This window comes from Rattus norvegicus, chromosome 3 (genome assembly GCF_021556685.1).
Source record: "Rattus norvegicus strain SHRSP/BbbUtx chromosome 3, alternate assembly SHRSP_T2T, whole genome shotgun sequence".
Lineage (NCBI taxonomy): Eukaryota > Metazoa > Chordata > Mammalia > Rodentia > Muridae > Rattus > Rattus norvegicus.
Window position 1 is genome coordinate 140,154,803 of NC_141536.1, and position 13,463 is coordinate 140,168,265.

The 13,463-nt window shown below is 42.4% G+C and overlaps 1 protein-coding gene across 3 annotated transcripts in view; it reads right to left on the reverse strand.

The window, feature by feature from the left end:
• The window catches only part of Rad21l1 (RAD21 cohesin complex component like 1), a 28,224-nt gene extending 22,324 nt beyond the window's left edge, over positions 1-5,900 (reverse strand). Inside the window, exons 1-4 of one of the 3 annotated variants that reach the window (NM_001430750.1) lie at positions 5,736-5,898; positions 3,657-3,832; positions 3,169-3,298; positions 413-506 (exon numbers count right to left, since the gene is read on the reverse strand). In NM_001430750.1, coding sequence (NP_001417679.1) covers positions 413-506; positions 3,169-3,298; positions 3,657-3,800 — 368 coding nt within the window. In that variant the 5' untranslated portion in view covers positions 3,801-3,832; positions 5,736-5,898. Of the gene's footprint in view, positions 1-412; positions 507-3,168; positions 3,299-3,656; positions 3,833-5,735 lie in introns of those variants that run through there. The other 2 variants (XM_087654520.1, XM_087654519.1) reach the window with 2 other exon arrangements.
• Between the last annotated feature and the right edge of the window lie 7,563 nt (positions 5,901-13,463).

Here is a 13,463-nt window from a genome sequence, read left to right on the forward strand (position 1 = left end):
TGCTCTTACTTTATCAGAAAATCCTTCCCTGACAATCGTATTATTTATATTTATTTATTTGTCTCAATATTTATCTTCATATTGCATGTTTACTTGTTATTATCTATAATACTAATGAAAATATAAGATCCATTAGGCTAGGAACTGTTTTATTCATTGGTATCTCGTCACTGCCTAGAACTGAGCCTGCTGTACGAAAGGCACTTATTTAACTAATATTTACTAGATGAACATTTACTGCCAATACTACAAACATTATTCAATCAAGGAGACATTTTTGGTTTTGTACTTTGGAATTTCTGCAATTTAAGCCTTTGTCGTTTGTGCTTGTTCAGTTGTTTTCTAACTGAAGTTGCCTTCATCAAATCTGAATATGAAAACAATAAAACATCAAGAAAGCAAACTAATTTACTTTGTATTGTAGATGTCAAAATCATGAAATTCTTCTGGTAATGTGATAGTGTTGTAAGCTGCTTCAAAATTCTCTTTGGGGAGGTCAACCAGTCCTGAAAACAATGAAAAAGAAACACAATAATCAGTGGTCCCTTATGAAACATTAAATTTCCAATAAATCTTTATCATCTCTCATGGGCTTCCCTATATGCACTTCTGCCCCTCAGCGGCCTGTTTTTTTGGGAAGTATCCATAGTAACAGTCATCAAAAGTAAAGAGATCAGATAGTTCTCATGCTTAAAGATTTAAGCATGAATAAATTAACTCTGTAGCCCTGCACTCTATGGAGACTCTCCTCCACCATTAGACTCCACATACATTCTAGCCTTTTTGTTCCCTGAAAAGGGCAAATATTTCTTTTCCACCTCGAGACATTTGTACCTGTAGATTCATTTGCCTATATTGCATACATATGTATATGAGTACTTCTCATTTTTCAAGTGTGAGTTTGACTTCTATCCCCTCACAAAGGTTTTCTCCAACTATCCTGGAAAATGAACTCTTGGTATTTTCTATTGTAGATCTTGCTTCCTTTACAACACGATCACTAATGGGCTCAGTGGCACATGCCTTTAATCTCAGCATGCCCACGATCTGTAATTATTGTAGCAAGTTTTTAAAATATTTTCATTATCCGATTTCCTCATCTGACTGAAAAAGACCTATTTATATTGCTTGTCTTTGTATTCCAAAGCCTAACATCAATCATGTCAAGCACAAAGCATGAGAGTCAATAAATATTTATGATATACATATATAATAAATGAGCATGTAAAACATAGTGCATAATAAGTCTACCTAAAGACTTAAAAACTATTTTAAATGAGAAAGATTAAAAAAAGTTATCAGTGGAGTCCATGAATGTTGATGGAGGGATGGTATATGAAAGGCACTAACACAAGTGCTGTAAGAGCTTAGAGAAATGTATACAATAAAGATGCCTCCTTTAGGGAGCTTGAAGACTAGTAATGGAGGAAAGGCCTTTATCTAGGGAATAGGAAATGATGCGTGTATACATTTTAAATTTTAGGCACTATATTTATTTGTTTTGTTTTTGTTTTTTTTTGTTTTTTTTTTGTTTTTTTTTTTTTCCGGAGCTGGGGACCGAACCCAGGGCCTTGCGCTTCCTAGGTAAGCGCTCTACCACTGAGCTAAATCCCCAGCCCCATTAAATGAGTCCTTTTCTACTCTTTTTTTTTTTTTCGGAGCTGGGGACCAAACCCAGGGCCTTGCGCTTCCAAGGCAAGCGCTCTACCACTGAGCTAAATCCCCAACCCAGGCACTATATTTATAACACATATAAAAAACCCAACACTGAAGAATGACTAGGAATTTTGATAATACTTCATAATTACTATGCAATTTAAGACTCTCAAGAATTCTATGTTTACATTTTGTCAATAATTTTGTTCTCATAAAGTAAAAAAACAGGTATGGCAAACTAAATGACCCATTAAAAATAAGCATATCAGTTTCTTGGGTAGAAAAGGGGACAGGGGGGTTGGGGATTTAGCTCAGTGGTAGAGCGCTTGCCTAGTAAGCACAAGGCCCTGGGTTCGGTCCTCAGCTCCAGAAAAAAAAAAGGGGGGACAGGTATCAGGTATTGGGTGGGAAAAGGACTGAAGCCCCTCAGACCAGCAGAAAGAATGAAAACAGGCAATCTCGGGATGTACGAGATGGAGGAACCCTCCAGAATGTACCAGAGACCTGGGAGGTGAGAGACTCTCAGGACTCAGATGAGATGCCCTACAGTGGATAGAGGGAACTTGTAGAGCCCACCTTCAGCAGAAAGACAGGGCATCAAGTGAGAGATAGGGTTTACAGCCCATAGTCAAAACTCTGACCCATACTTATTCCTATCTGAAAGAACTGCAGAGACAAAAATGGAGAAGAGCCTGAGGAAAAGAAGGTCCAGCAACAGGCCCAAAGTGGGATCCAGCTCAAGGGGAGGCTCCAAGGACTGACACCGTTACTGAGGCTATGGAGTGTTTAACAAAAAAGGAACCTACCAAGACTGCCCTACGAAATTCCCAACAGGCAGCTGAAAGAGTCAGAGGCAGATATTTACAACCAACCAATGGACAGAAGCTGCTGACCCCTGTGGTTGAATTATGGAAAAGCTGGAAGAAACGGAGGAGGAGGGCAACCCTGTAGGAGGACCAGCAGTCTCAATGAACCAAACCAACCAGGCAGCATACACCAGCTGATATGAGGCCCCCAACACATAGACAGCAGAGGACTGCTGAGTCTCGGTTCAGTCAGAGAAGATGCACCTAACCCTCAAGAGACTGGAGGCTCCAGGGAATGGAGAGGGGGTGGGGGGACATCCTCATGGAGACTGGGTGAGGAGGAGGTATGAGATGTGGAATAGTCAAAGAGTGGACCCAGAGAGGGATAAAATCTGGAGTGTAAAAAAAAAGATTAAATAAAATTTTAAAAAGTATATCAGTTTCTTATACAATTGTGATGACTTTAAGTATATTTTATATTAATACAGAAGTCATAACAAGTTTGGAAGCATAACTATTTCCTACAAACACAGGAAAAGAACGAGGGAAAGACTATATCTTCATGGAATCTTAAGATTCAGCCAAAATGAAATTTATATTCATTATATTCACCTGAAATTACAGTATGCTCCCAATAAAAGAGACCAGCCAACATGAAAATTCCAAAGAGAATCAATAGTGACACAAAATAACATTGGGTGTATACCTGGGCGAAATGTCATCTTCATTTTAAGAAACGCTTCACTGCAATCTGCTAAAAGGTATTTTGCCTTCCTGTTGTAGATTCGAACGACTCCCAGAAGAAGGTGTCCTGAAGTTCGGAGTGCAATTTTCACCTTTGTATGATTTTTTAAAAAACATTAGAAAAATAAAAATTAGGCTTGTAAATCCTGTTCTTTGAAAATTACGGAAATTATAATTTCTCTTCAAGAAGCAAGTGTTATATTCTTACTAAAGTAAACCACCTTTTAACTCACCATATAAAATAATTTACTTTTATTTTTGCGTATTCAGCAAAGCCATGAAAGCTTTAGCAAAGCTTCACTTAAATGCTATAGTAGAGTGCCTTTGTGCAGACTATAATTTTGGGGATAATAAAAAGTTTTGAGAAGCAAAACTGTCTTGGAAACATGTTTTAATTTTTCTACAGCAGCCATGGTTAATATAGATTATCATTTTTAATCAGAAACATACCTTAGGTGAAATAATTTTTTGAATAGTTATCTCTAGATTACACTCAAACACATGGGCCTTTGTGAGCTTCTTCTCCCAGTGAGCTGCAAGCCATATTTTGGCCAGTGGCCCTCGTTTACTCATAAGCACATGAGTGTAGAACATGTTGCCTGTATTCCTTAGTTGTATTTAAGGAACTAGAGAGAACACAAAACAAATGTCTTCAATTTGATAAGAAAACCTTTTTGGTGTTCTTTTACTGCGATAAAAACTTACCATTAATTCTACAGATAATACTCAAATTATCTCCTAACACAATGTTATTAATTTTCTCATTAAAAAGGGGATGTTATTTATAGTATTATTAAAAGTAAGGATAAAACTCTGTCTAGAAACTTGTGAACCACACTCAATTTAAATGTATTCAATAAGATAAATTGACCTCCTGTTTTCTATACAGAGAATATAATTTATCTTCTTATTAACAGTAAAATAAGTACATAAAGGTTTCTAGGGAGATAAGGGAGTTAGAAACAGGAAAGAACAATAGAAAAAAGTAAACAAAACTAAGGTCATCTGTTTCCTAAGAATTAAGAATTTGATGTTGGATCATTAATTTATATCCAGGGTTGCAACCACATTTTTCTCTTTAGGATGCTAAATATTATGTACTGATTATTATTATTATAACTACTATTATTGTTGTTGTCGTCATTGTTGTTGGTATTGTTATTGTTATTAGGTTGTTTATAGACAAAGGTTGTCTGGATCCCCTGAACTTCCTGCTTCTGCTTCCAAGTGCTAGGATTACACATATGTACCCCATGCCTGGCTATAAATATATTAATGTTGAAATTAAAATGGCAGAATTCCAAAGAGCTACAAAGTTTAAAAAAGGAAAGAAACTACAGAAAAATAATCAAAAGTCAGGAAAGAAACCATTATTGAATTCTAATATTTTGGAGCAAGGCTTAGAAATCTTAGAATTTCTGCTTAACACAAAAGACAGGAAATAAACGGATATTTCTACAACCTGTACTACTGATGGCAAAATAAAGCTCTATTTCGAAGGAAAAAATGAGGAGAGATGTCATATCACTTTGACTTTTGGAAAACAAATTACTACTTTCATATGTCCCGTGAAACTGCCACCACAGAACTAGCTTTTTTTTCCTGCTGAATGTTTTGGTAAAAGGGAATACTGAGCCAAAATGGAGACAAACCTAAAGTCAGCCACAGAATTAAAAACGTAGGTCAACTTGGATCAATGGCCATTTCCATTGCAAGAATCAAGTAAAGGTTACACAATCCACCAAACCACAGTCCGTAGAGAAACACTTTGCTACTGGCTATGGCTTGTGCCCTACGATGGCTCGACTTCCTTTTTCTGCCTTGGAATTAACTCCAAACCTAACTTAAGAAAAATGCCTCCAACTGTGAGGCAGTTTAAAAAAAATTTTTTTGGTACTAGATTAAAAGAATAAATAAAAATTTAAAAGCCAATTCTGGAGACCTTGGTTTACTGTGTATATATTCATCGCTCACGGCCCTCCCCCAAATCCACGCATTCCCCATTCTCCTCCCACCGATACCCAGATCCTCCAGGGGCGCAGGGTCAGTTCTTCAGAGATTACTTCACGAAAGAGAAGGCCAAGCCACGGAAGGCAGAGCAGGGGATGGACTGATTCCTGGAAACCCATCCAGGGAAGGGAAGAAAGGGAAGGGAAGGCCTGGAGGTGTGACCTGGGAGGTGACAAGGGGCCTTGCAAGGGAGCCTGATGGCTAAGAGTCTGAGGTGAAGGTAGGGGCCTGAGGGGAGGGGTATGAAGGCCTCAGAAGAAAGCATGAGATTGAGGGGAGGGTCTGGGACAGAGAGGCTGAGAGCCAAGCCGCAGCCAGGGATGCTGGGGATGTGGCTGGAAGGTCTGCGCAGTGACATGCTCCCCACAGACATCACGCTCTGTGGGAAACCCAGGCCACAGACCCGCAGAACCAGGTCCGCTCCTAGAGTGGGCCTCGGGGGCTTGATGCCAGGAGCTGAGAGAACACTGAGACATCAAGCATGGCGCAAAGGTCCCTAAAATCACCCAATCCGCCTACCACTTCCTGGCCTCGCGGGCAGACCGCACAGCACCCTGCTTTCAGTGTGGAGTCCACGAGTTGTGAAGCCACGCGCGTGTGAGGGTCCCAGACGCAAGTCTCCTGAAGCTGCTGGCTGCGGGCTGTGGGCTGTGAGAGGGAACCAGCACGTGACAGGGCGGGGGCGTGAAGGGTGGGGCGGGGCTGAGTAGTGAGGAGTGTGCTGTTTGGAGGAGAGGGGCGCGGTGTGGAGGGGCGGGGCAAGCTGTGAGGGGCGTGGTGTGGAGGGGCGGAGCGTGAGATGTTGTGGTTTGGAGTTAGAGAGGTTAAGGCTGCAGGAGGCACAAGGGGAGGGGCTGAGTGAGGCTTGTGATAAGAGGTGGGGAGGGCAAGGCCTGAGAGAGGTGGGCGGGGCGCGAGGTAGAGAGGTGGAGAGGGTGTGATGGGAGGTGGGAGGAGCAAGTATGGAGAGGCGGGGCGTGAAAGTGGGCGGGTTGTGAGGAGGCGGGTTCAGTGGGTCTAGTGAAGGGCAAGGCCTGAGGGATGTGGTTTGAATGGGGCGGGGATTGGGGGCGTGAGGTGATAAGGATGTAAGATGAAGTATGAGAGGTTAAGACTGCAAAAACAAAGGGAGGCTGAAGAGGCTCAAGTGTACCATATGGCTAGAAGGCAGAGCTGAGGCATCCCGTATAAACCACCTGCTCAGGTCTGTGCTTGAATTCTGGGAACTGAGCCAGGGGTGGTGGCTTACATCTGATCTCCAAGAGTTCTTCACTGATCTGATCTACATTAGCGAGCTCCAAAACAACCAGGACTATACAGAGATAGCCTGTTTCCAAAACAAACAAACAAACCCATAGATCTCTGCAAAAGTGTCAGGGTAGGGCAGGAACAGGGCTTAGGCACTTTGGTCTTACTGTAAAAGGTGAGATTTCTCTGAACTCCCTTAGTCTGTGCACTAGTCACTTCCACTTATAAGCTTGTGTTGCAGGGCTCCCACTAGAATAGACCACTCAAACACAAATCTGTGAGCCAATTCTTCATTTCAGCCAGCTGGTGACTGACTATATCTGAGTACTGGAGACCCAAGTGCAGCCCTAAGCCTTCAAGAAAATCACTTCATGGCTGGAAAGTCTCCGTGGTTCCTTTCCTACAGCTGCAAGCGGATAGTTTCAAAACCCCCAAATAGTGAAGTGAGGCTGACCAGTACAAAGAGTCCACATCCTTGAATTACTTTTCTCTCTGGAGTTGTTTTTTCATAAATTCCTCCTTACTGTTACTGGCACTCTACTCAGCAAGACAAATTTCATCTGAGGTACCAAATAATTGACTATAGTCCAACTTGCTGCCCCTGCCACACTCGGGGTTCCTGAAAAAAAAAATGACATTATCCTCTTGAACTTCATTTTTTCTCACCTATAAAATGGAAATTTTTATAATAAAAATTCTTGCATCATGGAGTATGGAAAAAAAATTTAACGAGATGATGTATGTAAAGGACCTACAGTTATAAGCGCTTAATACAGATTGGATATTGTTATCAATGTTATTATTTGAACTCTCATCCATTCATATTGACCTACCCTCTCGTCTCCTTTGGAGGCAGTAAATATTTTAGCCTGAATCGTCATAACTTTTAATAGCTAATGCCAGCTGCTTGAGTCTGAGGAAAATCATATAGGAACATAACAATCCAAGGCTAATTTAATTCTCTTCAACTTTACAATAAGTATCAGTAATACATCCTGAAACAGTGATATCCAGTTATAAACATGGCCCAGGCTCCTTCCTGGACATCTTCATAGATTACCTCATTTACTCTATAAACAACCACACAGTAGTTATCAGTTTTCCCTTTGTGGAGTAAGGAAATATTCCAAGGTCACATGACTGGGAATGGTGGAAACAGGGTTCATATTCAAGTCTAGCTCCCACTTTCCTCCTTGGGGCTCATACACATATCCGGAACGTATCCCGGATACTGCCTACAGCACCGCGGCCGGGTATTTCTGTATGCCTTGTGGGAATTATACGTAACTGTACTCCTTTAAGATCAATATCTTCTTCCACTCTAATTCCCTGTCACCCTGTATTGGTGAATCATGGGAGGCAGCCAAGACAGAGCTAAGTGCACATTTAATTTAGGTTCAAAGAGATCCATGCATTAGGGGTCGTTGTCAGTTCCCATCTATGGTTAAGTCATTATTATCCATCTTCTGTAAGATGGCTTCTAAAAACACAACTATTACCCACTGAGATGATTCAACCACTGTGGGAATGAGGGTTCCGGGGTCAAAACTGTGTTAGTGATCAGCATCAGGAGTGTGCACACGGGGCAGGAAACATGGACTACTTCTCATTCTCAGACATAATAACTTCCAAAGAAGATTTGGCTCTCACAGAGACCAGTTAAAGCAGAAATCTAGGGCTCAGCGGCAAGCGTAAGGGCCTGGATTCAAGCCCTCAGAACCCATGTAAAAACTGGACACAGGATGTAAATGTCTGTCACTCCAGTGTCCTTCTCAGAAGTGGAGGGTGAAGACAGGCGAATACCCGGAAGCTGTCAGATCAGCTAGCCAGGGAACCAACAATGATGGCGTCTCAACAAAGGTGGAAGATGACGACTTTACCTCCCAGACACTTGTAATGGCAGGAACGTACTCTTATTCACATGCAGAAATATGCATATAAGGACTGGAGAGGTGGCTCAGTGGTTAAGATCACTGTCTGCTCTTCCAGGGGTCCTGAGTTCAATTCCCAGCAACTACACAGTGGCTCAACACCATCTGTAATGGGATCCGATGCCCTCTTCTGGTGTGTCTGAAGACAGCTACAGTGTACTTATATATAATAGATAAATCTTAAAAAAAGAGCTATGCATATGAATGTACATATATACACAGAGCAGAAATCTGGCAGTGCAGCATATCCAGTTATCAATGTAGCATAATAAGTTTTCTTCCTTTCTTTTTTTTTTTTTTTTTTTTTTTTTGGTTCTTTTTTTCGGAGCTGGGGACCGAACCCAAGGCCTTGCGCTTCCTAGGTAAGCGCTCTACCACTGAGCTAAATCCCCAGCCCCGTTTTCTTCCTTTCTAATTAAAACAAGAACAGCATCACCCAAAACGCACAGGCTTGTGCTTGTTGAGCACCACATGTAGCAGCACTGTAAGGAGCCAGCAAGAGTGTTTGTCGTATGAAATCACTGTAGTAGGGTCACATCTCATGCGGAGTGTTTGCCCTGGCAATATCAGAAGACTGTAGAAGAGCCGTCCTGCAGAGCATAACGAACCAGTAATTCATTAAGAGAAGTCAAAGTGATGAGTACATTACTGCTCATTTAATAATCTAATTAATTAAAAGGAAGGCCTGGAGTGCTGGAGCAGGCCTTTAACTCCAGCATCTACGGGATAGAGGCAAGTAAACTTGTGAGCTTGAAGCCAGTTTAAACTATACAGAGAGTACCAGGGCAGCCATGGCTACATAGAGAGACCCATCTCATAGAGAGAGACAGACAGAGAGACAGACAGAGACAGAGAGACAGAGAAAGGGTTTAGCTAGAGCCTGAAAGCACAGGCCTTTGATCCCATAACCCAGGAGGCAGAGGGAGATGGATCTCTGTTAGTTTGGGGCCAACCTGGTCTACATAGTGAATTCTGGTCATCAAGGACTATATAGTGAGGCTGTCTCAAAAAAAAAAAAAAAAAAAGGTGTCTGTGTGGTTGAATCATAAAAGCCCTAAGAGAGATTTAAGCTTTTTTATTTCTTGACCTGAAATGCGGGCATGGATAAAGAAAATAGATAGCTCAGAATGAATATACCACTACAATGGGGACATCAAAATAAGCTGCTTCTGTGCTGTCCGCCCAAAGAATGTTTAGAATTAGTCACTAGACAGCAGGACTTAAGTGTTCCAATAGGAAAGGAGCTTAGTGATTTCCCCAAATTTACAATAATCCTAGGAATTTACATGTCATTAAACTTTACCACACAAAGAAAGCTGTTAAATTATCCATACATAAAAAAGTTTGCCTTGTAGGACAGAATTATTTCCTTAGGCTTTTTATAGAAAACAAGATAACAAAAGCGTTGTCATGATTAATCAGCAAAAATGTGGAGAAAATTAATATTGAGCCATATCATCCAGTCAATTTATAAAAATGTGTTAAATTTCCAATGTTGTGGCAAGATACTTGAGACAATCAATTTAAAAGAAGAAAGATTTTGCTTTGGTTCACAGTTTCAGAATGCAGCTTCTGATACTAGGAACTAGGGGCTTCCCAAGCCATGGCCATAGGGATATTCTAAAGACTAGAGTCTGGGGCCTCCTGCATGTGGGTTGTGGGTGACAAGTTGTTTTTAAATGAACCAGTACCTCTTCCATTGGCTTCTTTATGAGAGGAAGGCAGGAAGAGTTCACAAATCCACTGCAGAAATCTTCCAGAGGACTGGCAGAAACTGGAATCGTGTGGCCTCAGGTCCAGGCTACAGGAACACCTGCAGCCACCAGAAATAACAAGAGACAGGGGACAAATTCTCCCTGTGAACCCCTGGAGGGATTCAGCCTGGCCAACACTTTGATCTTCAGTTAGGAAAACTGACTTTTACTCAGTGAAAGAGCAGAACCGAGGGCTAGGAAAGGCAGACCAGACAGAGAGGAGAGCAGGGTGGACGTGTCATCTCTGAGTGGAACTTGAGATACGCTGAGGGCAGGATGGCCAAAGGCCACTTCGTCCCAGATGCTAGCAGAAGGAAAGGGCAGGAGCCCTGCTTTCCTGGCACCCCCACCTCCTCTGCCTCCACCGTGTTCTGATGGGAGCCGCAGGAGCATGGCAAGAGCTCTGCTTGGACAGGAGTTAGGTCTGAGGCTTAGTGTCACCTGTTAATTCCTTCAGCCATAAAGTGGGGCTGTAAAACCATTCTTGCAGAGATGCTGATTGGATTCCTTTCAATACTATTGTTACACATCCCACTGCTGTACATGTACTAGAAGTTAGAGCGGACGATTGTAGATGGCAATGAGTAGCTTGTATGATGCTATGTAATCCTTATCAGGTGTCAGGCACTGGTGTGAATGCTTTGAGTCTATTAGTACCTTTATTCCTCACAGCAGCCCTGGGGGACAGGCAGTATTAGCCTTGTTCTACAGATGAGTAAACTGAGGGACGGGGTGTTTAATGACGTGCCTAAGAGCACACAAGTAGTAAATGGCAGAGCTGGGACTTGAAGGCAGGCAGTAAGGCTGTCCCTTCAAACCCTGTAATCATCCTGACTTCAAAGTTGTAGCTGTCAGGGCCAATGGATGGCTCAGTGGATAGAAGCTGTCGCCACAAAGCCTGACAACTTGAGTTCCATCCCTGGAGCCCACATCATGAAAGAAGAGAATAGACTCTCGCAAGTTGTCCTCTGACCCCAACATGAGAGTTGTGACAGGTGGCGCATTCTGTCCCCAATAAGATAAATAAATATAAAAGAAAACATAGTTGTCATTAGTGTGTGTGTGTGCACGTGTGTGTGTGTGTGTGTGTGTGTGTGTGTGTGTGTGTGTACATGCTTATATGTGTGAAAGTCAGAAGTGAACATCTGGTGTCTTCTTCAATTTCTCTCTACTTTACTTTTTTTTTTTTTTTTTTTTTTTTTTGAGGCTGGGTCTCTCACTGAACCTTATGCTTGCTGGTTCAGCTAGACTTGCTGGCCAGCAAGCCTCAAGAGATCCTCTTTCTCTGCCTCATCAGGATACAGGTGTGTGCCAGTACACCTAGCTTTTTATGCGGGTGCTGGGATTGAACTTAAGTCCTCATGCTTGCATGGAAAATACTGTATTGACTGACCCATCTCCTCGGCCCCCATTATTGTTAATAATAACAAAGACACCCTGAGTTCTTCCTATGTGCCAGGGATGTGCCAGTATGCTGCTTTTGCTCAAGAGCCCTATGAGGTCGTTTCTTTTATTGCCTTCACTTTACAGGGGAGCAAACAGAAACATAGGAAAATTGTATTACTTGGGCTGGAGATGTGTCTGGCTTGGTTGTTAAGAGCACTTGAAGCTCTTGCAGAGGACCTGAGTTTTATCCCCAGCTCTACCATCTATAATTCCAGTTCCAGGGGATCTGATACCCTCAAAGGGAGACCCATTGGGTAAAGCCCAGGTAACTCCCAGCCCGAGGGGAGATGGTTTACAACATCCAAGAGTGACTGTGCATAAGATGGTTGTTGCTATTATCTGAAATTTGGGGTAGTTTATACATACAAATACATGCTTGGTCAGGTGTCATGTATAGCTCAAGACCAGAACCAACATGGTCATTTATCATTAGTCTAGCATTAGCCCTGCCTTGATGCCTCAAGTCAATATGGGTTTCATGTATTGAATGACTCTTCTTCCTGCACCTGAGTTGTTAACATCTGGCCACATTGTCACCCTGGATACCCAGACTGGGGTGGTTCTGCATACCTGCTTTTGCTGCTTTAGTGGACAAAGGCCCTGCCTTTTCCTTTCTAAGATCATGATCTATGTGCTCCCCCTGGTGCTCACTGGCTGATCTGGATGGAGTCAATTCCCAGCCTTTCGCAACTGGTGCTCCCCCTGGTGCTCACTGGCTGATCTGGATAGAATCAATTCCTAGCCTTCTACAACCAGTGCTCAGGGTGTTGCTTCTAGCACTGGGGCTCAGTCTGTCTGTTCTGACCTTGCATCAGAACCAAATACCAATTTTAGGTCTCAGAGCAGGAAAATACCTCTCAGAGGAGCAGCTGCAGAGTCTACCTCGAAGATAAATGTGGAAGTGGGGATGGCAGATTTTTTCGTCTTGGGTTAGCTATAGGAAGCTGGACCAGGTATGGGGTAGTAGCAGTGTCACTAGACAAGGGGGACCACAGTCTTTTCTCCTTTGCGTAGCCAAGCAGGCATGTCGTTTTATGATGGTTATTAATAAGCGTGTCCATTTGTCATTCTCATGGTTTCAAAGATTAGTATGCATCCCACAGCAAGAATAAATTGCCAGTTATTAGTGGTATGAAATACAGGTTGGAGTGCTGTATGAAATGCTATATATGAATGAGTCTACTTCATTTGAACAATAATAGTGAGAAGTGCTGTTATCATCCTCTTGTTATGTATGGGAAGATAAGGTGAATGAAGCTCAAAGAGCCTGGGGCTACTTACCTTAAGAGCAAAATGTAAAAAAAAAAAAAAAAATGAGGGGATGGCAGAGATGCTCTGTCCATAAAGTACTTGCCACACAATCATGAACCTGAGTTCTGATCTCAAGCATCAGTGTGAAAAACAGGAGGGCTAGAGAGATGTCTTGGGGTTAAGAGTATGGTTTGCCATTCCAGAAGACTCAAGGCTTGGTTCCCAACCCACAGGTCAAGCACCTCACAACTGCCTGCAACTCCAGCTTTAGGAGAATTGTGTAACAGTTTTCTCCAAGATTAAAACATCCCATCCTACAGGAAGCTCCTTAAACAGAAAGGTAAACAATTCAAAATAGCTTCAGGAAGTTCCTGAAACTGGCCAGATTTAATGGTCTCCTCCCCGTAAGAGTAAGCAATAAAAGTTGAATTGAGGGAGTTGAGATTCCCTCTGAGACAAAAAGAAGCTGAGCTGCCAAGAAGACTTTTGAGACCAGACCAGCTGCCTGGAAAAAACCAGAAACCATCTGAACTGCCTGGAAGAGATAGGGCCACCTGAAGCACCTAGAAAGGACACTCCAATCTGCTGAGCTGTCTGCAGGCTGTGCAGTGTGCTCC